At 47.0% G+C, this 27,165-nt stretch overlaps 8 protein-coding genes across 8 annotated transcripts; 7 read left to right on the top strand and 1 right to left on the bottom strand.

Moving 5' to 3' along the window:
* Positions 1-1,310: 1,310 nt before the first annotated feature.
* Positions 1,311-3,701, top strand: H6S33_005622 (uncharacterized protein; the record flags this gene model as incomplete). The annotated part of the gene is made up of 6 exons (XM_044836988.1): positions 1,311-1,652; positions 1,742-1,846; positions 1,914-2,025; positions 2,095-2,939; positions 3,012-3,270; positions 3,502-3,701. 6 exons carry the CDS (start codon positions 1,311-1,313, stop codon positions 3,699-3,701), a joined length of 1,863 nt encoding a protein of 620 aa, XP_044698931.1.
* A 4,832-nt stretch (positions 3,702-8,533) lies between these two features.
* On the top strand, positions 8,534-10,020 carry H6S33_005621 (uncharacterized protein; the record flags this gene model as incomplete). Its single annotated transcript, XM_044836987.1, has 2 exons — positions 8,534-8,760; positions 8,820-10,020. 2 exons carry the CDS (start codon positions 8,534-8,536, stop codon positions 10,018-10,020), a joined length of 1,428 nt encoding a protein of 475 aa, XP_044698930.1.
* Positions 10,021-11,819: 1,799 nt separating this feature from the next.
* Positions 11,820-15,456, top strand: H6S33_005620 (uncharacterized protein; the record flags this gene model as incomplete). The annotated part of the gene is made up of 5 exons (XM_044836986.1): positions 11,820-12,955; positions 13,019-13,101; positions 13,159-13,643; positions 13,693-14,095; positions 14,150-15,456. 5 exons carry the CDS (start codon positions 11,820-11,822, stop codon positions 15,454-15,456), a joined length of 3,414 nt encoding a protein of 1,137 aa, XP_044698929.1.
* Positions 15,457-16,355: 899 nt separating this feature from the next.
* Positions 16,356-17,102, top strand: H6S33_005619 (uncharacterized protein; the record flags this gene model as incomplete). The annotated part of the gene is made up of 3 exons (XM_044836985.1): positions 16,356-16,508; positions 16,570-16,725; positions 16,797-17,102. The coding sequence occupies 3 exons, from the start codon at positions 16,356-16,358 to the stop codon at positions 17,100-17,102; spliced, it is 615 nt and encodes a 204-aa protein (XP_044698928.1).
* Positions 17,103-19,128: 2,026 nt separating this feature from the next.
* Positions 19,129-19,314, top strand: H6S33_005618 (uncharacterized protein; the record flags this gene model as incomplete). The annotated part of the gene is made up of 1 exon (XM_044836984.1): positions 19,129-19,314. One exon carries the CDS (start codon positions 19,129-19,131, stop codon positions 19,312-19,314), a length of 186 nt encoding a protein of 61 aa, XP_044698927.1.
* A 721-nt stretch (positions 19,315-20,035) lies between these two features.
* Positions 20,036-21,692, top strand: H6S33_005617 (uncharacterized protein; the record flags this gene model as incomplete). The annotated part of the gene is made up of 4 exons (XM_044836983.1): positions 20,036-20,305; positions 20,371-20,539; positions 20,619-21,019; positions 21,084-21,692. 4 exons carry the CDS (start codon positions 20,036-20,038, stop codon positions 21,690-21,692), a joined length of 1,449 nt encoding a protein of 482 aa, XP_044698926.1.
* Positions 21,693-22,857: 1,165 nt separating this feature from the next.
* H6S33_005616 (uncharacterized protein) lies at positions 22,858-23,980 on the bottom strand (the record flags this gene model as incomplete). The annotated part of the gene is made up of 7 exons (XM_044836982.1): positions 22,858-22,915; positions 23,103-23,125; positions 23,241-23,351; positions 23,549-23,620; positions 23,706-23,812; positions 23,860-23,895; positions 23,953-23,980. The coding sequence occupies 7 exons, from the start codon at positions 23,978-23,980 to the stop codon at positions 22,858-22,860; spliced, it is 435 nt and encodes a 144-aa protein (XP_044698925.1).
* Positions 23,981-24,409: 429 nt separating this feature from the next.
* H6S33_005615 (uncharacterized protein) lies at positions 24,410-26,475 on the top strand (the record flags this gene model as incomplete). The annotated part of the gene is made up of 3 exons (XM_044836980.1): positions 24,410-25,003; positions 25,089-25,124; positions 25,624-26,475. The coding sequence occupies 3 exons, from the start codon at positions 24,410-24,412 to the stop codon at positions 26,473-26,475; spliced, it is 1,482 nt and encodes a 493-aa protein (XP_044698924.1).
* Positions 26,476-27,165: the final 690 nt, after the last annotated feature.

Below are 27,165 nucleotides of genomic sequence, written 5' to 3'. Positions count from 1 at the left end.
CGAGCATAATTATCTGGAGATATATGTAGAGTATGGTAACTCTAGTCTGGTGGCGTGATTTGTCGAGAGTAGGTTGGTCCCTTTTTGTTGGTTGATGATTGAGGTATGCCCTCAAGATGATATCTTATTGCAACTATCCACATGCACACAGCAAGCAATTGTGTCTTGTGCATACGCACATATATTGAAATACCCTAGAGTGAATAACATCTCACTGATATGGTAGGGGTATTCCGGTTGAGTTAAATGCCGACCAGGACGTGGAAAATCTTAAAGATTGCATGTCTTCGCGCGGCCGTTGATTTTTTTTAGATACAAGTATATCTCTGCTTGCGTTAATAATATTATCCACATACAGCGAGTGATGTGCCTTGCAGAAGTAAGGGGTATTCTGGAAGCGGTTATGGCGCTCTAATTTGGGTGCCGGTCTGATCAAATAAAGGGCGTTGATGACTGGACTGAGTAGATTGGGACGGTTGGGTCAGTCCTTATCGATAATGGGATATTTGATGAAAGCTTGGTTTCTCGGTATGGCAAACGTCATGTTAAGGGTGTATTTGTGACATGTGTGATAAGAACGAAGAAAGAATGTGCGAGGGCAAGTATAAACGCTAAACCCCCAACCTCAATCCATACACTGGCACATAAGGACACTGCTTGATCTTGGATAAAAGCTCAAGCCACCGCGGGAATCGAATGTCAAGCTTCGATCAAGTGTAAGGTTATCACTGAAGCTAACGAAGTAATCAATCAATCAATCAAATCACTCTTGATCTGACTTACACTCCCAGATCCATCGGAATCAACCACGGCACCTCAACATTCTGAGGAGCACTGACTACCGCATACCCCAGGATCGTCTGATTTGGCGTAATATTTCTTTGTATGTGTGCTTCGATTGTGAATGTGTGCTTGCATAATACTGGAGCACTGGTTCCCGTATTCGGCGATTAGGGACATGGATTAGCATGGCACAGCACCTAACAACGAGCTTCGTACAAACCAGCATTGCCTCAAAGAGCAGCATTCCCTTCACAGATAACCTACCTACCGGCCCTCCTCCACGCCTCACTCTCGCCAATCCCAGAACCCAGGTACGTAAGGCCAGCTCTAAAAATAATGAAAACGCATGCTTGGCGTACATCCGCTCGGTGAAACGTGAAACTTGAAACAAGCAAAAAAACCAAACCCTAAACCCACAGCCTCCTCCTCCCCCCCCCAATAGTAACTATAAACCTCTGACACTCCAGTGCGACAGACAGGCTAGACAAGCAAATAACCAACTTTCATCATCATTATCATCAGCAACAATGGGTGGTAGTAGTATCCGAGAAGGAAAACATGGCTCCTCTATCCGTTCGTTTTTCGGCAACTTCGGTAGCAACAAAAACAACAAGTCATCTTTGAACGTGTCGGCACCGATGCGCCCATCGACTGGTTTGGCCCCGCCCGGGCCGCAATATCCGCCCGGGAGAGCTTCAGACGTGGGAATTAGGCCGTCGATACAGCAGTCATTTGACTCCGGGAGGGGCACGAGCTTTGAGAATCCGAGGACGAGCCCGTTGAGGTATCAGCAGCCACCGCCGCCTCCAGTGGCGATTATGGAGCGGCCTATAGCTAAGAAGCCAAAGCTGATTATCGGGATTGATTTTGTGAGTTTGCTGGCAGGCTGGGTTTGGTTGGTTGGTTGCTGGGTTGGTTGGAAGCTTTGCTGATTGGGTTGTTTATTGGCTTGGGTTAGGGCACGACATTTAGCGGTGTCGCGTTTGCGTTTACAACAGACGGAGGTGTAAAAGAGGGCATTATCACCGAATGGCCCGGAGCGGGTAATCAGTCGAGGAATAAGGTTCTTTTTTACATTCATTTTGTCTTGCCAGTAGTTCTGGACAGCTCTAATATTCCACCTCATTTAGGTACCCACTACACTTTACTATGACAAAGAACAAAACATAGTAGGCTGGGGGCTGGAATTTGCAGGAGCCTTAGCCCCTAGTGGATATCCAAAACCAGGCGTTCAGAAGGTCAGTTATTCCGTGTTTTTTGCTTTGGTCTTAATTATACTCATGTTCAAAGCATTGGGTCACTAAGATATAGCCTCGAGCTCTACACAGATTGAATGGTTCAAGATGCAACTCATGCAGGCTGACGGCACCTACTTGAAGAACGACAAACTTCCAGCTCTTCCGTCCGGCAAAACACCTATCGATGTTACTGCAGATTATCTCATCCAACTTCGTAAAGCCTTACGAGTCCAGCTCCAAAAGATTTTAGGCGAGGCTGTTTACAACCGCCACGAAGACAGCATCCACTACTACCTTACAGTCCCAGCGATTTGGAATGACGCCGGAAAAGCGGCCACGAAGCGGGCTGCTATACAAGCGGGGCTTGTGAGAGCTGAGAGCGACTCTAGAGTTACCCTTATTTCAGAACCAGAAGCGGCGGCAATGTTTTGTTCAAAAACAGGGCTGCTGAATTTGAAGATACTGGACGCGGTCTTGGTAGTGGATTGTGGAGGCGGGACGGTCGACTTAATTGCGTACGAAGTTACACAGGAGGAGCCGTTGACGCTGGTTGAGGCCACGACGGGATCGGGTGACTCGTGCGGGTCCACTGCTGTGAATAGGAATTTCTCGGGGTTACTTCGGCGTAGAATTGATTTAATGAAGCTCCCGCCTGGGACGAAAACGGGCCCAAAGATTTACGCAAAGTGTCTTTCTGAGTTTGAAAACCGTATCAAGGCGGACTTTAGAAATAATGGGCAGGTCTGGGCTATTGATATTGGGGTGGAGACGGACTATCCGGAGGCTGGCGTGGAAGAGGGATATATGTCATTCACAGACGCGGAGATATTGGAGTGTTATAAACCAGTCGTTCACCGGATACTGGAGCTCGTGAAGAACCAGATAACGGCAATTCAGACGCAGAATCGCCATTTGCAGGTAAGGAAGACTGTTTACCCTGCATATAACAGCATTTCTTGTGGACGCTGCTGATTCACGGGCTATTATCAGAATGTATTAGTTGTAGGGGGCTTCGGCGGGTCCGAGTTCCTCTTCCAGGAGATCAAGGACAATGTGCCACAGCAGTATCAGCATGGTGTCGTACGGCCTATGGACGCAGTTGCAGCAGTGGTGAAAGGAGCTGTTACCGCCGGTGTAAGCCAGAGTTTAGTGACAGCTCGGGTCGCGCGAAGACACTATCTCATGGCAACTCTGACACCATTTAAGACCGGGTACCACAAAGAAGAGTATCGGGTCCCTAGCTTAGATGGTAATGACCGATGTAAATTTACACGGCATGTATTCGTTAGTAAGGGACAGCGTATAACGATCGGGGAGCCCGTGAAAATTTCATTTTTTAGGCAGGTAGCGGCAGGTTCATCACTTACTTATAGCGACATATTGTATGTGTGTGATATGGAGAACTGTCCAGAATATATAACAGATTCAGGTTTGTCTCACCATCCTTCATCTTCACTTCTATGGCTAAATTTTAGAATAGGCATTAGACCATTGGTAACATTAACATCCGACCTCTCGCGCAAATCTCTAGAGCGCGATTTCCAAACGGTGGCAACACCACAAGGAATCTTCTATAAAGTCTACTTCGATATATACCTGACACTTGATGGATCTGAGTTTAGTGCTGAGGTGGTCTGCCAGGGTGAAATCATGGGGGCGTGCCAGGTTAAGTTTGAATGATGCTCTAATACCGTTGCCTCTAAGACTCATTTTTGTCTTTCTTGTATTTACTTAATCGATAGTTATTATTGGAGAGGATAAATTTGAACGAAATTATGAATGTCTTTATATGCAGGGGGGCTTGTTCTTTGAAGCTGATGTTAGCGGATCTGGTATGGCGGTCTACTAATATGGCTCGATTTGGATTAGCTCGTTAGTATTACCACACTATTCGCCTTAGACACTAGCTAAGCGTTGGGCCTCACTTTATAACAGGGACGACGGCGGCAAAGACAATTCATGGTATCTGAAAAGTGGATAATATTATGGATGTTTTCATGGTAGCCTTTTTAAAATTCCTCCTGATTTCTTGCATGCTGAAAAGAAGGCCTGGGATAATATATTATGGAGGGTGACCCGCAAGCTCAAATTTGGCGGACTTGTAGCTTTTATGCAACTCCTGTTGGGGCTTGACAGAACACAATCACGGTCTACAAGCACGATATGTAATCTGAGGGCATGATTCAGCTTTGCTTGAGGTGTCCCACAACGGTACCAGCACATACACAGACCCTTCCTTGGTTATAGGCATAACTACAATAGTGTAGTAGTAACTGCAACAAGCCACAAGACCTGCTATCAGCTTCGAAGAGCATCCGTAGAGCCTTATGTATGAAATCGGGTGAGTCATGAAATATCACTCTCATCGGCCTGATTTCAGCAGGGAGGAATTTCCCGAAAACTATTTGTGAGCAATGCGTCATAGGGGTGTGGATATTCCCGGGAAAGGGAAAGTTGGCCTTTTGGACTACGGAATGACCCATAGATTTTAAACTCAAGGCTTTCCGAGGGGAGCTAGGGCTTCGCTGGTGGTGGGACATTTATTTACCAAGACCATAGTGGGCATGAGTGGTCGTGGGATCTGTTATATAATTATTTTCTCGCCTAGGACAACATAAAATTCTCTTTAGTTCTATACGGACCACTGTTTTCGTTGCTCGGAACTTGGGCCCATCGCATCATGGGCGCTCTTTTGTGGGGTGACGGTACATTCATAGATCATCACTCGTATTATGAAGACGCTCTATAAATCGTCCAAACAAACTAGATTTTGAGGGTACAAATGGTGGATTAGTAGCCAAAATGAAGGAGTAATCAAGATACGAAGGTTTCTGTTTATTAAAGGCGGGTCCTGGAGTTAAGTACTTGCTCTTCTATGTATTTCTCAACGAATGTTCTGAAGGACTTCCAGCTCAGCCCAAAGTCTGAAGGGGGAGGATAATACTGAAGACGTTGCTCCAAAGATTTACGCTGAACTGGGTTGTGTATTTTGCCCTCTTTGTTCTGCAACAAGTCAACTATATCCCGTCTTCAAAATAGCAAATAACCTTGGGGGAAGGAAAACTGGAACACACAAGAACCCTCTTGCCGTAGAGCCGGAAACTTGAATTCCCAACCACTTCTCGTATCGATTGAGGTGCTGAATGCGCATGGAATTGTGTGAGAAGGCTGCACTCACATTCCTAGGTGGTAGTCATGTACGTAGCTGATAGAGAGATACACGTTTCATCATCATCACGCAGTGGTCTCCGTAAAGTCACACCTTGCTCTTTCCAGGGAACGGATGGATGTGTAGCTCAAGCTTGGGACTTTTCGTGACTCTTATTCAGTAGGCGCTGACATATAGTTGCCGAATATTTACGAGCATTGAGGTATAATCCTAAGAAAGGTAGGAACAGTATTAAAGAATGATTGCAGCGGGCGGTTGTGGTTGATGGTGATGGTAATGGCGGTGTTTGATCAGTTATGTTTGTTTTCTGCAGTCTTCGCTATATACTTGTTATTATATAGTACTGTGTCAAGATAACGAGCTTAGTTGTCTTAATAATACGTGCTTTGTTATAATGTCTTTGTTCACTATAAAAGGAGCTTATTCCTTCTACTCTTCCAATAACAATATACAATACGCTTCCCTTCAGTCTCTTATAAACTGCGCTCTGAATAACAAGTCATAAGTGAACCATGAGGTTAAATTTGACTTTTCATAGACAGTGGGCTTCCAAGTCCCACCAATACCTCATGTTATGGAATCTCAACTGGCCAATAAAACACTTCATGGCCAGTCACTACATGAATAAAGATCATAACCTCCCGTAACAAACTTTCCACGATCGTACGAATAACAGAGACAGATCACCCAGTCACGACAGAAAGCTTTCACCTCCCAGGAGAACTTAACTGGGTCCTATTTCTGCCTCCCTGTCTAGCGAGCTAGCTCCCTGCGCGCCGGTCTTGATGTTTCCTCAGCTATCCAGGACTCAAAATCTAGCTGCAAAATATGTAGCCAAGGAGTACTGATACTCGTATGTGGATTGAACGCTAGGCTTCGTATGCAGGGAGCTCGTTCGACAGCGAAACTTAGTGACAGATCGCCAACAGTTTAGTTCTAACTGCTAGTAACTTCTACAAGAGAGGTAGTCTACGGAGAGAATTATGCTTATGGTCTACTTTAACTAAATGGCGCCCTTCGAGATCGGGCAGTACTTCAAGGTATCGAAACATCTGGATTGTAAGACAACGGACCCAAGTGACAGCAAGATGCAGCACGAGGCCTGGTGTAGCGGTATATCTGGAAGAATGATATACGCAGACATCGTAATCAACAGGCACCAAACGATATAGCTGCCGATGTCTGCTGGTAGTCATGTCACCCAAAGGGTGTTGTCGTGAGATGAATTTGTTTTTGCCTATCTCCCCACCGCACCACACGGCCGTGGTTGGTGATGGTAGATGTCGAAATCCCGAAAGCACAATACTTTTACTATGACAGCGTTAGTGGTGAGTGGTACTGTGAAAATCCTACAGCATGTTTGTCCACCCTTCCGTTCTGTTTTTGCCAAGTCCCGCTTTACATATACCTTCAAAATGGTGGAAGAAACACTGCCCGTACCTTGTAGAATAGACTGTTCTCATGCCGTCCTCAAGGCCCTGACATGCCTGCCTCTCGACTCAGTGGATGAAGCCATGGGAAGGCTCACATACTCAAATCAGGCTCCTGCCATCAGACAATTAAAGCACATTGGCGGCGTGATATAGGGCGACACTCTACCCTATTGCCCATTCATACCTCCTCCTCATCCTCCCTCCAGCCAGCCACCAAGCCACCAAACCTCCCGACATCCGCTATAAACAATCACACCCCGAGATCCGGACCGCAGATACCTCACCCCTGCATATATACGTCACTTCTCGCGCCTATTGTCCCTGATGCCGGCGCATCCCCTGGCCGTCGCCGTATTTCCCGGGGAAGACTGGATGTAGACGCGGGGTGGAAAATTGATCAGGGACAGAATATTTTCCTGTGCGTTAGTTACTCTAGTTAGTTGGGAGGATGGGAGCCTTTGATTGGTGACTCCACTGGCTGCAGGGGAGATATTTGGTTAAGAGTCGGAGTCCGGCGCCAGGGCAAGGATGGATGTGGAGAAGCAATGGTCTCATCTACTCTCTACATATCCAGATCACGCCGGTAGAATGGATAAATCAAATTCCCTAGAGTATGTGGGTAATGCAGTAGGCCTGTGGTCTCGTTCCCAGGGCACGAGACTCATGTGCTTTAGATGCAATGTTCTAAATGCAGTTATTTGCTACCACTCCAGAGCAGAGAAACATCCAAGAGCTGCAGACGTTGCCAAGCAGGAGAAACATTTTTGCGGGCTGTCGCACAGCGCCATGACGAGCATATCCGTCGGCGCGGCAGAGGCGGCGCCACAAAAGCCACTGAACCAAAGCGCTGGGTGTGAGACATGTATTACATGTATATTTCCCCGAAGAGCTTGGGTTGATGTTGGTTTTACTTCTATCGGACATTGGGCGCTCAGTGAATCGAGAGCTGAAGGCGAGGAGGGCCAATTAGAAATGTATGTACTGCTTGATACAAAAGGCTTTAATTTGCTTTGGATTTGAAGAACATACTTTGTAGCTGAACCGCCCTGGCCTGGGTGTGTTTCTCTCCCCACAGGCAGGTTAGTTAGTAGCCACACGAATATTTCTGAAGAATTTGAGCCTGAGGAATAATACCCTCTGCAACTAATGTGGGTTCACCGTTTCCCCCCCCCTCCCCCCCTTGCTTAATATCGATATATTAGACTAAGGTACAAGCACTCATGGCTAGGCCAGTCACGGCGGGGCCAAGCGGCCGGCCGGAACATTTGTCACGGCCGGCTTCGTGATGCTCGCTCGCCCTTTGGTAGAGAGAGAGCTAAGCCTACGAACCCTCAACATCCCTCCCATGCATATGTCCCATGGATAAAACGCAACTGCTGCTCCCTGCGCAATCCCCGCACTCGGCTATTGGGGGAGATCTCCGGTTTGGGGAAAACACAACCTCTTGCGCCGGGCTCCCCTGTCGCTGTCGGGTCCCACACGTACCTGGATGGAGTGCCTGTTGTACCTGAACCCCACATCGCCCCAGCTTTTAATTGGGCTCGGGGGAAGATCTGCAGTGAAAATATCCTCATGGGAGAGCTATTTGATCTATTCTCTCTCATCCCATGGGTCAGCTGGAATTAAAGACTTCCTCGCCTGACGAGCGTTTCCTTGAAACTCCGGCCGAGCGGTGTCACTTCCCCCCCCCATGATGCCGGCGGAACCTAGGTAGAGAGAGGTACGTAGGCCTGTAGGTGGTTTGTGCTTCATGAGGACATGTAGTGATTCTCGTAAAGTGCATTCTCGTGAAGGAGTTTGGGTATATATACTTCGTCTTTCCCCTGTGGACAAAGACACTCACTCACCACCAGCTCCACCAGCTTCCTCACAGTCGGTATATAAGCAGTCATCAAACAGCACTCGGCACAATGAGATTCACTATCTATCAGGCCATTGGCCTTCTGTCTTTGGTCTCGGTTTCGCTCTCGCGATCCCTCCCCGAGAAGCGCCAGACCAGTGTAGCCGCGTGGGTCTCAGCTGAGCAGACCATTGCTTTGTCCAGTCTCTTCCGCAACATTGGATCCTCTGGAGAGTTTGCAAAGAGCGCTGACCCTGGTGCCGTCATTGCTTCTCCCTCAACGAGCAGCCCTGACTAGTAAGTACTCTTACTTCTCGACCAAGTTTCATATCAAAGTTATACTGACATGTCAATAGCTACTACCAATGGACTCGTGACTCCGCAATGGTGTTCAAGGTTCTCCTCAACCAGTACATCAATGGAAACAGCTCCCTCGAGACCATGCTCAAGGAGTATGCCACTGAGAGCGCAAAGGTCCAGAAGACCAGCAACCCCAGCGGTACCTACACCACCGGCGGTATCGGCGAGCCCAAATTCTACGTCAACGGCGCCGCCTTCACTGGCAGCTGGGGCCGCCCCCAACTCGACGGCCCAGCCATCCGAGCCACCGTCCTAACAAAGTTCGCCAACATGCTCCTCGACGCCGGCGAGACCTCCTATGTCACCTCAACCCTCTACGACAGCGCCTTCCCCACAAACTCCGTCGTCAAGGCTGATCTTGAGTACGTCGCAAACTACTGGACCAGCAGCGGCTTTGACCTCTGGGAGGAAGTCAACGGCAACCATTTCTTCACCTACCTCGTCCAGTACCGTGCTCTCGTTGAGGGCGCCGAGCTCGCAAACAGACTCGGCGACACTGGTGCCGGAACCTACTACACCACCCAGGCAGCCGCCATCAAGGCCAAGCTCTCCTCCTTCTGGAGCTCCAGCAAGGGCTACCTCCTCGCAACCCTCAACACCGGCCGTACCGGTCTCGACTGCGGGACCCTCCTGGGCTCTCTCCACGGCAATGGCGCAAGAGGCTTCGACGTCTACCCTGCGTCCTCCCCCGAGGTCCTCGCCACCGTCAAGGCCCTCGTCGACTCAATGAAGACCCTCTACACCATCAACACTGCCTCTGGCGCGCCCGGTGTCGCCATTGGCCGCTACCCCGAGGACGTCTATGACGGTGTTGGCACCAGCACTGCTAACCCTTGGTTCATCTGCACCCTCACCACCGCCGAGGTTCTCTACACGGCCGCCAAGCAATTCACCGCTGCGGGATCCATCCCCGTTACTTCAGTAAACCAGGCCTTCTTCCAGCAGCTCAAGTCATCAGCAAGCGCGGGTACAACATACGCCGCGGGCTCGACTGATTTCACCAGCATCATTGCGGCGATCAACACCTATGCGGATACCTTTGTGGCCACTGCGCAGCTGCACGCGGCGAGCAATGGTAGTTTGAGTGAGCAGTTCTCGCGTACCGATGGGTCGCAGAAGGGAGCCAGGGATTTGACGTGGAGTTATGCAAGTTTCTTGACTACTGCTGCGGCCAGGGCAGGAACCATTGCTTTCTAGACGATGAGTTCTGGATTTTAGTTTGTACCTTTATGCCGGAATGTCTTGGCTTTAGCTTGATAAGTGGTGGATTTGTATTTAGCGAAAAAAAAAAGTTTGTAGTGGCTTTGAATTGATATGGATTTGCAGTTTAAATGACAAGATTCGTAGTTTTCATCGAATAGTGTGACTGGGCATTAGGCTTTATTTTCGGAGTAGATACCAAACTTGACGAGTAGACTGATAATCTTTTGGCTACAGAGACATGATAGCTATTTATATTACAACTCCACCCGCCACACTTTGCTTTATCTTAGCTGTATTCTTGGCAGACAGAAAGCAAAGTTCCAGCAAGAGAGTTGTACTAAAAAAAACGTAGCTCATTGCGGCGATAGGCAACTTAGCCCAGTCAGACTGTGTACTCCGGCTACATGTGGTATATTCCAATAGAAAACCTACCTAACGTACTATATGCATAAATAATGAGCTCAGTCACCGTTCTCCAAGATTCCACTGTTGAGCGACATCTTTATGGTGCGCCCACTCTTAAAGGTAACCAAACGTGACGAAAGGTCAATCGCTTATAACTTCACCAAAAAAATATAGAAAAAATCGGTAAGATAAAAGTATAGTAATAGTGATGAACATGAGTTTTATCTTGCAGATTTTTGATATCTATCATGGTCACGAAGTTATAAGAGATTGAAATTGGCTGTTTTTTTGTATGTAAAAAGCGCCAAGACTGAACAAAGTGGAACAGTATTATACCCATTTATACCCCCCCCCCGAAAAGCAAACCTGACCGAGTTGTGGAAGTAATGGAGCAAAATGGCTAGAAATGAGCCCCCCAATTGGCCCACGAGTCCACTTCCAGATGCCGCCGTGTCATCACCTTTAAGAGTGTGCGCACCATACATGTTAACAAAACCCACCCAAGACCAGCATTTTTCAATAGCCTGTGTGTCAGAAAAGTTTGTGTAATGTTTAGATGTGGTTTTAGAATCCACGGTTTGCAATAATACGGTTTGATGTTTTGACGTCATGAGGTATCACTCGGTTCGGTTGCAAGAGGCCTAAATTGGATTTGTTTGTTGGGCACGCCATGTGATTGGCTGATAAGCGATCACTGATAGCTAGCGTGCAGGGTTCAGTACAGCCGCATTCGAAAAGTTTTGGCACCTCCGGGCTAAACTCACGAGGCAGTCCTTTCTACCTTTGCAATTCTAATATTCGAGACCGTTATCAGAGAGAGCTGCAATGTCTCTATTGCGGTCATACCTGTCAATAAGTTGAGTATACGCGAGTGCCATGGTTGTTGGTGGGCTACAATTCATGAACGACTCAAGATAGTAGTAGGGTGCCAGTACTTTTCGAATGCGGCTGTGTAAAAGTACACAAATATCTACAGCGTAAAATGCGCTTGTGTGTATCTTTCTCAGATCGTTTTGTGATCTCATTGAAATTCCTGAAAGCAACACTGTTTGATAGCTATTGTACACACTCTGAATATTGCAAACTCGACTCGTGCAGCGGATCTTCAAGATTGATAAGCGCTGCTGTGCCGCCTGTTGGATGCCTGAATTCTGGTAAACAATGTCGTTAAACTTCATATCTTATGTTGGGTCATCCTTAGTATATACATGTAGGTTTCATACCTGCACCCTCCAACCCCCCACCCCCCACCCCTCCTCTTTTTGGTATTTATCTTCAAGCCTACCTCATTTGGGGAATTGGTACAGGTAGTCTTCCAGTATCGATCTACGATCTAATTATACTTTTTTAGTGTCAGGAAAAAGAGATACACCGGCCGATTATCTCAAATGAGGAGAATCCAGTACCCCGCAGGGTTAATCGTAAAGGTTAACCTATGGCCTAAGATCACTAGGCAACCACTTGCGGTTTATGGGCATAAACAAAGACCGTTTACAAATTCCCACCCTCGCGGAAATGGAGAGACGAGGTGTATATCCGCCCGATTTTCTCGGTCGTTACACCAAATATCAAGCGATATTCCCCAGATATCCTGGGAAGAAAAACTCGATGATTACCGGAGCATGTTAGGACGCTGCTGGAGGAAAGCATCAGATATCAAGCGGGATGAAGAAATTAAGGACATATCGACACTCGAAGAGATGTCAATGCTAGAACGAGAGTTTGAAAATATAACCAAGGGTCTTCTAAACGACTTAGAATTGCTTCCACCCATTCTAGATGTAAAAAAAGACGATAAAAAGTTCAAAGGAGCTTTACCACCAATTATGCTTCCCCGGATCAACGTGGGTGATGTTTTCAACGTGCTGAGCGGCAGTGCCGGTCTTCGTCCAATGGACGTGAACTTGCATGAATTTATGCTATTGCTGGATAGCAAGTTTGGACCCTATAAAGTTGTCAAGAAGCTTGTTAATCGCACACTATCACTGAGCTCGACCAAACCTGACTGGCTTTTTATCGACCCTTCTGAGGCATCGTTTTCAATCTATCGGGTTCTTACTGCATACCTTTTCTACACTTCTCTTACTCCACAAGATATTCGCGGCATTCTGTCAACTCCATCAGTTATTGACGGACTATCGGCGATAGATGATGCCTTAATTAAGGAGTACTTTTCCTTCCTATTGCTATATCTTGAGATGTGTGAGGCAGACGATGATCTACGTCAGAAGTACCCAACGACCAAGAAAGGGCTGAAAGAGGCGCTGATAATTCAGGAAGATTCGGAGGATTTTTTTGGCCGCCAGTCGAGAAGGGTTCTTATGGGTCGATTGAAGGATTGCTTGTTCCTTTACAACTTAAATGGCGGATTTTCTCCTGAAAAGCCTGTAACACACCTAAGTGGTCTTACTGGTGAACAGAAAGAGATTGTAGAGTTGGACCTCAATATTGGGGAGGTTCTTAAGATCAAGGCTTTTGCTGGGACTGGAAAGACCACGGTTTTGACTGAGTACGCGAAAGCTCGGTATGTACACGCATCTTGTATTCTGGATTGGTAATGATCAGATTGGAGAGCTTACTTGCCAAGACCTGAGGAGAAATGGCTATTTCTTACTTTCAACAATAGCGTCCAAAAAGATGCCGAAAAGAAATTCGGCCCAAATGTCGTTTGTATGCTGGCTTTACTTAAAGTGTATCTCGATTGTAGTATCTGACCATGGGGTTTAGGTCGGACCATTCACTCCCTGACCCGCAAAACGGTCCTCAGGATGCGGCCAAAGATAAAGGCTCCAACGAGCTCAGAAAATAACCTCGTCCGTGAAATCGTACAGATTCTGGACCTAGAAAACAAGGAAACTCTCAAGACAGCAATGCTTGACCCATCAAAAAAACTTCCTAGAGCATCAAAGGTGGCCAAAGTAATCAACGAGAACCTCCTTACATTCTTCACTTCGGCTGAGGTCGGAATTGATTATGCATCCTTGCACTGGATGATGGCTGATAAGCTGGGACTGAAGAAGGATGTTGTTCTAGAGTTGACACGGAGAGCTTGGGACGAACTACAAAAGCTTCAGGGGCCGTGCTTTCCTCATGATGGATACTTGAAGATGATGCATTTAGATGGAGTTGATAGTGAGAAAGAGGGCGTGAGGTGTAGAGCCGATGATTTAGCTTTTGGTCAGTTCGACGGGATCATGTTTGATGAGGCCCAAGTAAGCCACACAAATTTCTCTTTCGCGTAAAGCTTGCTAATAAAACTAGGACGCGGATTCAGTAATGGCAGAGATCATATTTAGACAACGCCCGTTCTCACGCACAATCGTTGTCGGCGACCCTAACCAGATGATTTACGAATTTAGAGGAACAAATAACGAATGTTTTGACGATAGCCTCTATCCAGCAACTTACAACAAGTCGTTAACATATTCATTCCGCTTTGGTCTGGGAATTGCTGCAGCCGCAGCACATTATCTACGGGCTATAGGTGAACCACTTACGATGAAAGCTATCGGGGATGTTGATGTACTCAAGACAGACTTCCCAAAGGTTATGGAGGAGGAGGTGGATCCTGCTATAGGTCATACAACCATATACAATCTACCGCCGGGTTTGTCTTCGGATGGCGGGAGTGGAAAACATGTAGTGATTTGCCGAAAAAATAGTTGTAAGCCTCACCTTACCCTGTAGATGGGGGCCTTTCTGACGGTTTGATATGTAGCCCTAGTTTCAGCCCTATTTTCGTACTGTCACTCGCACCCAGAGCACAGGGTGTACCTTAAAGTTCCAACTCACATGCAACCTCGCACTCTGTTTTCCTATCTTAAGAGTGCATACGAGTTAAAACAAGGGATTCCCGCAATTGCGGGGCCTCTTAGGGGACTTAGATCCATTGAAGCACTTATGGGAAAAGTCGGTTCCGAGTCTCCGATTAACACAGGCGCCTCAAAAAAATGCAAATTGCTTTTGGAAGAAGCGGAAGAAGAGCTGAAGGCCATCGATCCCAAAATAAGGTCGCTTTTGGAGGTAATGACGCGAAAGTATAAACTCAAACGCCAGGATCAGCGTCAAATACAACAACTTCTAAAAGGCAGTCTTACACCAAACATGGAAAATTTTCTCCAAGCCTTGGTTTCGAGGGACCTCGCACCACGAATGTTTCCTCCTGAGTTGAAGCTGGTGGCAGGGCTTGAGAGGCAAGACCTATTATCGGACCCTAGTTTCCTTGGTAAAATTGATTTTTGCACTGCAAGGATAGTAGATGATGCCGAGAATGCAGATATGATTCTGTGTACTGCGCATCAGGCGAAAGGACTGGAATGGGATAATGTTGTGATGGCAGACGACTTTGCTGCTCTCCATATACACAGACATAGTAGCGGGGTGGGGAGCTCCAACCTTGAAAGCGTTCGAATAATGTATGTGGCTAGTACTCGAGCCCGGAAAGAGCTTCACATGGGGCAGAAAACGGCGGCTCCAGCGGTTTCTGCATCTGGAAGTTACGGTTTCTTCTTAAGCCCAAAAAACGAAGTGTGTCCCAAATCTCATGATGGCGTGCGCGGGAAATCCAGCGAAGAAACCACGGACAATCCTGCCAACACATGTGGCCAATTGATAGGCTACAGAACGGTAATGCCGACGGCACGATTTGGGTCGAATCTGGTAATCCGGAAAACGGGGAATTTTCCCTTCGGTGATAGGGAAGATGTGATTGGATGTCACAAATGCGTTGTTGATCTTTACAAACCCGCTTTGCGCAGATTGGCAGACTCTTATGCCCAGTCCGAGTACGAAACAATCACAGAGTTAGAGAGACTTGTGGATATTCTGAAACAGGCTTTGGACGGCGATTCGAGTACAGAAAGTGTAATTGAGCGTGAGCCAATGAGTCAGAGGGGCGGCTGGCTTCGGAAGTTTGAGGACATGAACACTGCAGATGAGATAAGAGTTGGATCTTGGATGAGAAAGAATACGATATTTTCATGGGGAGTTTGGCCCCAACAGGCGCGTATGAGGAGGTCAAACTAGAATATCGAATTCTGGTAATTCTGGTTTCTATGGACTTTTAACACACTCCCCTCAGCTATTTATTGTAAATATTTCTGTCGGACATACCAATAATCATGAAGGTCAAATGCCGGAAGAGAAGAAGGAAGCCCGCCGCTGGGAGAAAGCTTTTAATCTATCTACATACTCCATTTACTCACGATGCTAGAGAGGTTTGTTTTTGGTCTTTTAGAATTTCTGCCAGATTTCATTATGATGAATCAAAGCGGTGCCGAAAGATCTTTGGACTACTATCCGAGATGCGATCAAAAGACCTCCTGATATTAATAGATACATGTACATATACTCGGGCAGGCAAGAAGAACCTGAAAATTCAAGCTGCAAGCAGGGGCTCAATTTCGTGTAGCTTTTCGCCAGCCGCGAATCAGAGGTCGTTACCATCAAAAGTCATTTTCAGATTCTTCTTACCTGCCCCGAGTATCAAGGTGCATTTATCGTTACATAATTAGTAGGAAGAGGAAAGGTTTAATCCTCGCCTAAAGGAGGCTAACCCAGCGGATGTGTTACTGTATCTATACTAGTACATTCTTTCTCTTTCCCCGCCAACCCCCCAATCAATAAAAGCAATTCATTCGCGTACAAGCAGATGTCACTGGTGGCGAGGGATTGAGTTGCTCTCTTCCGCAAAAAATCCAAAATCTTCAAACTACACGTATGTATACGTATGGCGGGACAAATCTTGGCAACGCTTTAGATCTAATTTACGTGCTAAGACGTGGAATCATGAATTATCACTCGACGTTTAGCCACTTACCACGCGCCCATTTCGAGACCTCCTCTCCAACAAGAAAGCGAACAGAAAATACCAGAAGGTAAAATTATCAACCCCCAAAGCTCCACAAACCCGTCAACAGATTGCTATGACGGAAAACAAGGCAATCTCCCCGCTTGTGGGACATACAGTCCTTCCCCCACAGATGAGCGATCCGCAAAGTTTAGCCCTCCTATGGAAATATGCCGGCAGTGTCCCGCTAAAACGCGAAAACGCCACAACTGCGGAGACACCCGTGAAGGTATTTTTGCCAACCCCTGACAGTATTGGGCAGTTCTTGTGCTGACAAGGGGGTTTGAAAGAGAAGGGCACCAAGACGTCGTGGGCCCATTGGCGCATTTCTATCCTACAGCACGTGCACTGGAGCGGTCTCAATACCACACCCACAAGTAGCACCACTTGCACCGCCGATGGGAAGAATACGGAATCGAGTTGAGCTCAGCGATGGATCTAAGCCCGTAAGCCCAGACATTCTCCCATATTAAGCCGAAAGAAAAGAAACTAACGTGAAATTCCCTCTTTCTGATAGAAAGCAATCAGTTCAGAAGACCTCGCCGAGCTGGAGCTCCAGGAAAGAGCCCTTACAGATATTCTAGCTCAGCGTATTCAGTGGGAAGAGGCTATGATAGAGAGGAATTACCAAAGCAGGGTCCTGTCGGCGAGGCATCTCGGCCCCCCAAGGAAGAATCTGAAACGTTCAAGAGGTGTGGAGGCGGCCCGCTTGACGACCCTGACTCAGGCGACTCAAATTGTGGCTAGAGAGGCCTATAACGGGATTCCGGAGGATGAGATTAGTCCTTATGCGAAGAGGGTTAGGTTTTACGAGTCCGATTAAGTTTCTTAAATTTACCCTTCATGATGAGATATTTACGAGCATAGGAAATTGGATAGAATGGTCTCATGCATATGTACCTACTTACATATATACTCATGTGTATTAGTAGTATCAGCTCCTGGATAAAATATTACCCATCACTGTCTTCTGTTACCTTGGTCCTTGTTAGTTAGTCTCAAATATTTAATTAACGTCTCAACGATATTACCTACTCGGAAATAGAGCCGATAGCGCATGAGTCTTCGGCAGATCTACCTCTACATGCACTTTATATAGCTTGCCAACTAACCAAGGTGTAGCTATCGAGTTGCCGTGCCCATGTGGATGCCTTACCCATTGTGTTTTAAGTGAAAGGGCCAATATTCTGCAAGGATTAAGAAAGGGAAGTGTCAATGATTAGAGAGGGGAGCCGAGGATCGTGCCATATCTATTATCAAACCAATGGCAGGGATTTTCGGATGCTGCCGGCTCTCGGGGAAAACATCTTACGAGGAAGCGACGAGGCAGATCTTGTGTGGTTGTTTTCCACGACTAGACTAAATAGAACTACTATCTTTGTGAATCGTCCTAAAGAAGTTTTCCCGCACGGAGGTTTCCAACGGAGATTTGTGTTTGATCCCGCTATTAATCGCAGCTTGACTGACTGTGTTCCTAGTGACCTTCTTATTTTTTTTAGGGGTGGGATGATAGTTACAATTAACATGTGTTCGCGTGCGCGTGTTGGGGATTTCTGCCGAGTCATTTCCTATGATGGCTAGCAGACGCCGCACCCATACAAGCACCTGTAGCACATATCCTCACGGGGGATGGCAAGGGCGCCAAAGAAGACTGCAACTGAGAGATGACTGAGTACATAGAAGAGTCCTCGAGTCCTCCTATACATGCGCTTCAGCACCCCATATGCATGTGTTTATGTATGCGTCCAGATACGCCACCCGTGGCTGGAGCGCATGGATATGAATTTGAGTAACTACATCGAGTACTCCATGTACATACAATGTACCTATGTCCTCGTTGTTCGAGCAGTAGCTCACTGACAAAACACGGCGAGAAGTCCTCATCGATGTCGAAATAAGCTTTTGCTTACTAGGATGAATATTGCTTAGGCCTGTGTCTTCATGTTAGTTTTCGGAGAATTAAGCGAGCTGTTGATGAGATGACGATGGGGCTGCCCAGACTGTGTTAGCTAAGGATGATATTTATATGTCCGTATCGGGGAGTCTCGGAGATTGAAGTGGGTCAGTTCTATGACTTCGAACCCCGTCCATATTTCATTCAGCCAAAAGTCATGATGAAGCTGTGAAAAGAAAAGATTTTTTTTCCCGTCTTTTCTTTGCCAGTAATATACTGACACCTTCAACTAGGTAAGACACTTCACGTGCTCGACAGAAAAAGAGATCACCACAATATCATCTGCAACCAAATCGGCGAGCTTCGAACTCTCTGCTCACAACTCGATACAACAGGGTATTCTTGCAATCAAAAGCCTTAAAAACCGGATAGTTTAAGTTGTCTAATCCGGTGGCTAACCCGGGACTATATTTAATAGATAGATATATGCATGCCATGTTCCGGAGATGTTTCATCGCCACGAGCGTACTCGCCAAACACTACGTCGGTGCTCGGGGGTTTCATGGCATGCAATCACTTAGGATTGGGCAATCGGAGGAATGATTAGAAAGGAGGGAAAAAACAATATACCCAACTGCGGGGTCGGGTTTGTCGATGGCCATGACCATGGGACATGGGCGCCCCCCCAAGCCATTTTCTTTCTTGTGGGGGCTCAGTTACGCCCCTCGGGCACATAAAACATCATTAAGGAGTGTCAAGTGCAGAATGCCTTGCTCTGGTCCAACGTTACACTGTACGGAAAATGCGGGTATATTGGCATCACATATATGAAGGTACATAGATGTCTGTAAGTACTACATTAGTAAAATGATGAACAAAGTGGTTAATTCAACTATCACATTCTTGCCTGAAGCTTAGTATTTTACTATTGCATTGGTTAAGTAGTTACGGCAAAATGTTCATCCATGCTCTAGAGGTGAGGGGGCGGCGGCACCTATCCCATAAACCGGGGTTTAAATTTGTAAACCATCAACGGATCCGTGCTGATGCGGAGATGGCGGAGGAAGTGGTGGTAGTGGTGGTGAAGGAGGTGGAGGTGGTGGAGGTGGATGGTATGATACGTCTAGCATTGTGCTATTAGGCTGGAGAGTTTATATGTAGACTAATTGTGTCAGGTGTAGTAACCACACTTCAACTTGATATCCAGGTATGGTGTCTATGTAGCCTATCCACTTTAGGATGGTGGCATAAGAGAAACACTCAAACATTCCTTAGCTCGGTCACTAGACCCCTCCTCTTCTTTTCCCTCTCCCCTCTCGTTTCCAACTCCATCCCCGCTCTCGCCCCCTTCGTTCACAACAAACGGAAAAGAAGATTGACATTCATGTATTTACGAGCCAGGGGAAGACTCTACTGAGCACATAATTGACGTACGTTAAGGGGCTAGCTCAATGTAGATGTACTGTAGATACCTAACCGAGAGGGGAATTGAAGTTATTCTACCGCATTGGGATGGTTAGTACTATTGAACCAAGAACGCCACACCACAAAGAAACAAGTTTCAGCGATCCGTGATAAGGCAGAGTGACCTTGTGTGAAGCAAGAGCTAGTGGGCTATGTTTCCATTTCAGGAAATATATCACTTCGTTGGAAGTAAACTTTAAAGTATATTTCTTCACTCTCCCCCGATACAATTGCAATCCAGAGAGTCTTGCGTTGCATATCTTGCATCTGTCTGCCCTGACTGTACTTACTACTATCGACCTCACCTCACCTATATTAAAACATTACATTTTCTGTCCTCCAATCTATCTATCTATCTCTATCTACCTACTCCATCTTGAAGACTTCTCCATCACACAATGCTTTCACTAAGGCTGCCTATTCGCAATCTTGCTGCTGCCACTAGCAGGAGATCTGTTATCATACCTACTACGCAGAAGCCTGCTGGGGATATCTCTTCTGTGTTTCCTTCACTTTCTGGCATAGCATCTGCCCCGCTTCAGCCACGGTTTGCGACGCTCAAGTCCAAATTCCTCAAAGGGAAGGAAGAGCAGTTGCAGGCTTCTTGGGACAGGTTGATCAAGGAACTCAAGCGAGAAGTTGAGCAAGTTGGCGAGTTGGGGACTAAGGTTTGCTATTCTTTTTCTTTTCTTTTTTTCTTTTTTTTTAGAGATGTTTGTTAATAGTGGAATAGATTATCCCAACTATTGAGTATAGAGATATCGCAAATGCATCCCCACTTGAGATTGCGGAGATCAAACGCCGCGGGACTGTGGTCATTCGCAATGTGATTCCTGAGGAGGAAGCTCTTCAGTTGAAGGCGGATCTCAAAGATTATATCCGTCAAAACCCAAAGGCAAAAGGTATATAATATAACACATCATTTCTTTAGTTTTTTTTTTTTTTGACGCAAACTAACAACCTTCTTTGTTTCTTCCACAGCCTTTCCTGCTGCCTCTCCGGCTGTCTATGAGCTTTATTGGTCACCCTCTCAAGTTCGCGCTCGCTCGCACCCGTCGCTCCTTAAGGCTCAAGAGTTCCTTATGTCATTGTGGCACAGCTCATCTTCCGCCACCCAGATTTCGGTCAAACATCCTCTCACCTATGCTGACCGGCTCCGTATCCGTCTTCCTGGTGATGCTGGGTTTGCGCTTGGCGCTCATGTCGATGGTGGCTCTTTGGAGCGCTGGGAAGACCCGGAGTACTCGGCGGTTTACAAGAAAATTCTTCAAGCCGATTGGGAGAACTACGATGCATATGATGCGCGCCACCGTGTTAATGCTACTATGGATCTCTACAACGGTGCCGGAAGTTGTGCCATGTTCCGCATGTGGCAAGGTTGGGTAAGCTCCTCAAACAGTACCCTTTGCACAACGCAGGTCCCTGATGACTAACATTTTAATATAGTTGAGTATGTCAAATACAGGCCCAAATGAAGGCACCCTCCTCGTCAACCCCCTGCTCAAGCACGCCACTGCTTACTTACTTCTCCGCCCCTTTTTTGCTCCATCTGCCGCCAACCCGGACTCTCTCTCCGGCTGGCATATCCCCGAGACCACCACCCCAGAATTCCCCGGCGCAGTTCCAGCTGCTTCTCAGGAATTTAACGACAAATGGCACCCCCACCTTAATCTCTCAAAGACCATGATCCATGTTCCCCGCGTTGCACCAGGTGACTTTGTTGCCTGGCACTGTGATACCATCCACTCCGTGGACCGCATCCACAAAGGCACTGGCGATAGCAGCGTCCTATACATTCCCGCTGTCCCGCTTTGCAAGACGAGCACTGAGTATGCGGTTCGCCAGCGTGACGCATTCTTGGCCGGTGTCCCGCCCCCAGATTTCCCTAGCGGCGACGGAGAGACCGGTGGTGGTATGGGAGGGCTCTCGGACGTTCTTGGAGACGAAGGAAGGAGAGCTATGGGTCTCGGAAACGATGGTTGGAGCTTGGAAGGGCTTGAGGGGGGCGAGAGAGATATCGTTGAGAGTTCCAACAAAATCATGGGTTGGAACTAAACGGATCGGGGGTTCTCACTGCATGCTGGCAGATTCTTTTCTTTCTGGGGTATCGTGGTTTCAAGTTCTTTTCCTTGAGGGTTCTATTTGTCAGGTTGCATTTTCTCTCTATTTCTTTCCGGGTTTTTTTTAGGTTTAGGTTCTGGTCTGGTCTGGTATATAAAGTTTTAGTTTGGGTAGCATGTTTCCCCCACAGCAGCAGCTAGTGTCTATAATGCCATAATGAATTTTAAATATCTTCTCACGCAATAAGTAAACACATCTTATTATTGGTTCTTTCAGGCTGCAGCAGTAAGCTCTCCCATTTTTCTTTCCGGATGCGTAAGTTAGTGATGGTACGTACAGTAGCTTGTTAACACATCTGTGAATTTACCATCGACACATTATATTTCATGCCCGAATATAGATCCAGGAGTAGAGAAATGATAGAGTCTATATGCATCAGGTTTAGGGTTAGATAGGCTGGTACTCACGGTGTCTTGACTTTTATACTCTTCTCCTTAGTGCTTAGCTCTCAATTCAGTACTCGTAGCGTCCTAGAAACCCCTTAACACGTATATCCATGAGCATTTTCTTCTATATAGCTCATTAACCAATCTTATACGGCGCCTTCTTGGTTGGTTGACATGTTAGCAGATAAAGCCGGGGTCTACTCCGTCCATTGTGGGTTTCGAACTGCGAGATGGGAATATTGGAACATGGAATTAATTTTCCGAGGGTTGTTGATTACGACCATATTTGAGAGGCTTGGCGCAAATGATTGGATGGCTCGGCGCTGACGAGTGATCGCCTATGATGCATAGGTAAGTCTGGCGGCGGCGGGGAAATAGACTTAACCCCACCAACAACTGTAGTTCATCAGCCAATTTCGTAATATTTCTTCTATGCTTCTGCAGTCCTTGTTTCTTAACCAGGAGTAGAGTAGATGGAGGTGGTGTAGCTAGCTTACGGGAGGGTGGGCGGTAGCGGCAGGAGAGAGGGTGGCTTGGCTAGAACTAGTGCTTCTATGCTACAGAGAAGATGCCCTTTCAGCCCCGACATGCACAACCCTTTGCACTCAGCACCGGAGCGCAGTGGATTCCAGACTGTTTCCGCCCTGATGCAGCAGCAGAATACTGACAGTCTTCGATGAACATGACCGTAGTGACTAGCGACTAGTTGTACTTCAGCGAGTCGGGGGATGTGTCCTGATTCCCTTCAGCGGTTCCTTGAGTATTGCTAACCTGAGGGATAGTTGATTAGCCATTGAGATGAGAAGAGCCTCGCACAAGGAAGATGAAAAACAAGCATCATGGCAAAGCTGGAAGGGTTATGAAACTCTGGGGCCCTCTAGCTCTGGAATAATGCAGCAGCGACATACGAAGCTTTTGGCACATTCTAAAGACCAATAATCGAGGCAAAATCGCTTACCCGGATGTTCTCTTTTTCAAAGTCTGTGGTCACATGACATAGCAAATCACCAATATCTTATCCGGGGAGTAACGGCTGTGATAGAATCATGAATTATCACTCGGACTACCTGCCGCCGACTTACTTTGATTCGCCTACCGCCAAAAGGGAGACAATTGACGGCTGCAGATAAGCGGACCGATTCTGAGCACCATAATCTTTTGATAATGTCCATAAATTCGAGGCTGTATTTGCAGGGTATCCAGAGACCTATGATAAATACACATGCAGTTTCACAGTTAGTCATCGCATCAAAATTCCAAGAATTTAAATAACCAATCATTTAGCCCCCCAAAGTCAAGTCGAATAAGTTACCCGTCACCAGTATGTTTGGTTCAGGTACCTAGATTCTCCGTTAATACTCACATCAGTCGTAATGTACCAAAAACGGTATCTTAATGATCTACCATATCCGCGGTTGCTAGAGGTTGCATTCGACTTTGACTGAGTCGATATAAACCATCATGTGCTTTTAATTTCTTCCATGGATAGGAAAAATACATGTGTCAACTCGGAATTGAACACGAGTAGAAGCGCAAGGATTGAATATCTGCCTATACCTACTAATGCGGGAATGGGAGGGCCAGGAGTTCCGACTGGATGGATTCTCCAAAAGCATAATTCCTGGATCTCAAATAGGCATGGTAGAACGGACACCGTGAGGATACTGCCTTTGATAAAGAATCTCAGGTGTCGAATACCCCACTAATCTGATAACCTATGCCTGACCACGGAGAAGATTGCATCCTTTCACCTTTACTACAATCAGCAGATGAAGGCAGGAATTCTAAAGCCAATGATAATATCTTACAATTTGTACGAAGAGGAAGCCTTACCATAGCCGGCTGGGTATCGTAGATATCTACAGGGTATGTATTCTGTCCCAGAGGAACCACCTGCCAGCATTTACTTGATACAACTAACCAATCTCGCCTAAGTCACCTTTGAGGATCCAACAAGCATATACACAAGCAGTTGACATATGAAATTATTTTGTTACACCAAGCCAGTTAGGATCAGAATGCAAAATATTATTCTAATTGGGTATGACTTAAAACGGGTGCTATGATATCCCAGCTTATCATTGTATCGCCAAGACAAACAAGGCGAATCACGCTGATATAAAGATCGGCTCGACCCCACTGATATGACACGTACCTGGTCGGACTCAATCGTACCACTACTCCACGGCAGTGCGCCCCCCTATTGACATACTTACCGCCCTCACAGACAGACACTGCCTTCTTGTTATGGGAGAGATAGTAACGATGTCAGGGACCGAGAGCGTGGCCATCGTGGTCGCAGAAAGCGTTCACGAGGCGGAGGGAGATGGAGAGGGAGAGAGAGAGAGAGAAGAGGTGGAAGCCGTGGAGGGAGAGGAGGAAAGACTATGTTCAGGTTGTCGCACGGTTTATACCATTGACCAATTTCAGGGCACCGACAAGAACGCTGGGAAAACAATGCTGACGTGTATGGGCTGCCGAGCGAAAAACGGAAAGCTTGTCGCCGAGAAGAAATGTACAGATTGCCGCACAAATCAGCCACTGGACCAATTCCAAGGCTCTGGTAAGCGCTTCGAGGGGAAGGAAATGAAGACATGTTCAACTTGCCGGTCTAGGAGGGACCATAGGGATGCGAGCTTCATGAGTACCAGGTCGAGTGAGGGAACGAAGAAAAGTCTGATCCCGGAGGTTGGGTATGTACGTGATACTCGGCGTAACAGACTGGGGGAAACCAGGAGAAAGATGCTAGATAAGATAGCTAAGCAGTTGGTTGATAATGGAAACACTTTTACGGACAAGCACTGGAAGGACATTACTGAAAGCCAAAAACTCACAGCATGGGAAATTCCACAGGTCAAGGTAGGATCCATAGTGATCTCGTCATCACCTTCCCCCACGGCCCGCCTACACCAGCTTGGTTTACTGATTGATATTGGGCGGATAGAAATATATTGAGAACGCTATGGAGAATATCGAAAAGGTAGGAAAACTTTTCCGTCCATTCTCTTCTTTTTCCTTCTTTTTTCTATCGCGACACATGCTGCTGCATGTGTGGGAGGCCTGCATGCTGCGTGTTTGGGTGAATTGAGCCGCAGGTCTATCGCTGTATCTTATCGTGGTGGTGGAAGCGGAGGTGCCGTGGTTGGCACACATGCTCAGCTCCTCCCAGATTACCCAGACGCGTCTTCCGTCCTTCTTCCTTTTCCCCCTCCCCCGCCTCGCCCCGCATTTCTGTCCTTCAGTGACTTCTACATATTCATCGCAGTACCTGGGGAGATTGCCATTTTGTACCATTCTCGCAATTACCTGTTTGATTCACGATTGACTGCATAATATCTAATATTATCTCAACGTTTGCTGTCCGCGATCCCCTCCTCTAATCCTGCCGTTCCCTTCTACCCGCAATACAACCACTTCCGCCACTGACCCAGTGGCACCTGTGTGCCCAAACCATCGACTAACAATATCATCATGTCCAGGCTCGGAAAAAAGACAAAGTTGCCGCCGCTCCTCCCGGCCGAAAAACAGCAAACTCAAACTCAAGCTCATCCTCATCATCAGCTGCCGAGCACACACCAAAATCGTCGCCACAACCAACCACTTCAAAAGAACCCACCACCACACGGATGAAGCCAGTGACCCGCGGGCAAACCGAGCAGGTCGCTCCCCGTCGCAGACTAACAAACAATTCTAACCAAACTTCAGTCGCCTCAATTGCGGCAGAGTTCAGGGAGACCACATCACATCAGGCCACCAGTGCCAGTGCTAAAGGATCTACCAGTTCTGCGCCAATAGCAAAAAATTTAGTCCGTAAGAATGCTGGCGTCTCTACACCAACATTCATAAAAATCGACGATGATACCGCCAGTGAAGCTGAGGCATCAGATCGGGACGTCCGAGAAGTCCAGAGCAAGGCCAAATCGCCACCCCAGACCCGTACTCAGAGCAAACACACCACTCCAGCTTCTGTCACTCGCTCCTCAACTTCCAAAAAGCGATCCACCCCACCACCTTCCTCTAGTAGTATAGACACGGAGGATATCTACCAGCCCAAACGGCCCCGCACCCAACAATCAGAGAGGGAAAGGGAAAGGGAAAGGGAAGAGGAGGGGGAAGAAGAGTCCAATCCCAGAGCTGATCTGGAAGCATTTGCGAACTCACTGGAACGACTGAGCAGGCTGCTGTTTGCAGCGAGGGACAATTTAAGCAGGAAACAGGTTGGGGTTCTAGAGAACGACATACACCATGACTGGAAGGTGGACGAAATGTCGACATTTGTGGAAGGTTTTTTGAGAGGGGCCGATGCCCTAGATGGACGACTGAAAGACTGATTGGAATACGACGGGTCGCGCGGTAATGGGTTTTGGGTTTTGGACCAGCCCTCCTCTTCTTGGCTCCATGGGGTTCTTGAGGGGGAAAAATAATTATATACCATGATCTCCCCTTCCCCTCCTTCTCCTACGATAATCAATATAGTTATTACTGTATGGTATAAGCATACCATTTTCTTTTTCTCTTGTCATTTCATTTCTGCCATTATCATGTGGAAAAAACCCTTTCCGCGGGGCACACGGATGGGGTGACCAATGTTGTATCAGGGAGTTTGGAGCTCATCGTCTTTTTTTTTCAGTCTTTCTTTTTTTTTCTTTTTTTTTCACGCTTTTCTTTTGTTGCTCACCGACGTCAAGGAAGGGTTATTTAGAAGTTGTTTTATGTCCTTGTGTCTTTTTTATGTCTTTATTTCCTTCCGATGGAAGTTGAAGCGAGGGGATATTTTGCTGCTCTCACCTGACCGGTGAGAGGTAATTTATAGTCAATGCAAGCGTAAACAGACAGCTGCAGCGGGATGAAGCGGCAGGCAGGCAGTCGGCACTGTAAATGCAACCTATGTACGGATGAAAGGTGCTTTTCTTCACAGGGAGCAGAGCAAGCGTTCATTACCTCATCACCATTGAAAAACTTATACATGGTGAGTTCTAATGGCTTCAATCAGCTCCTATCACTCGATCACGTGCGACTTG

The sequence above is a fragment of the Morchella sextelata genome (genome assembly GCF_020137385.1).
Source record: "Morchella sextelata strain SCLS chromosome Unknown scls_2, whole genome shotgun sequence".
Lineage (NCBI taxonomy): Eukaryota > Fungi > Ascomycota > Pezizomycetes > Pezizales > Morchellaceae > Morchella > Morchella sextelata.
Note: the sequence above shows the minus strand (reverse complement) of the source record. Positions and strands in the feature narration are given on the sequence as shown.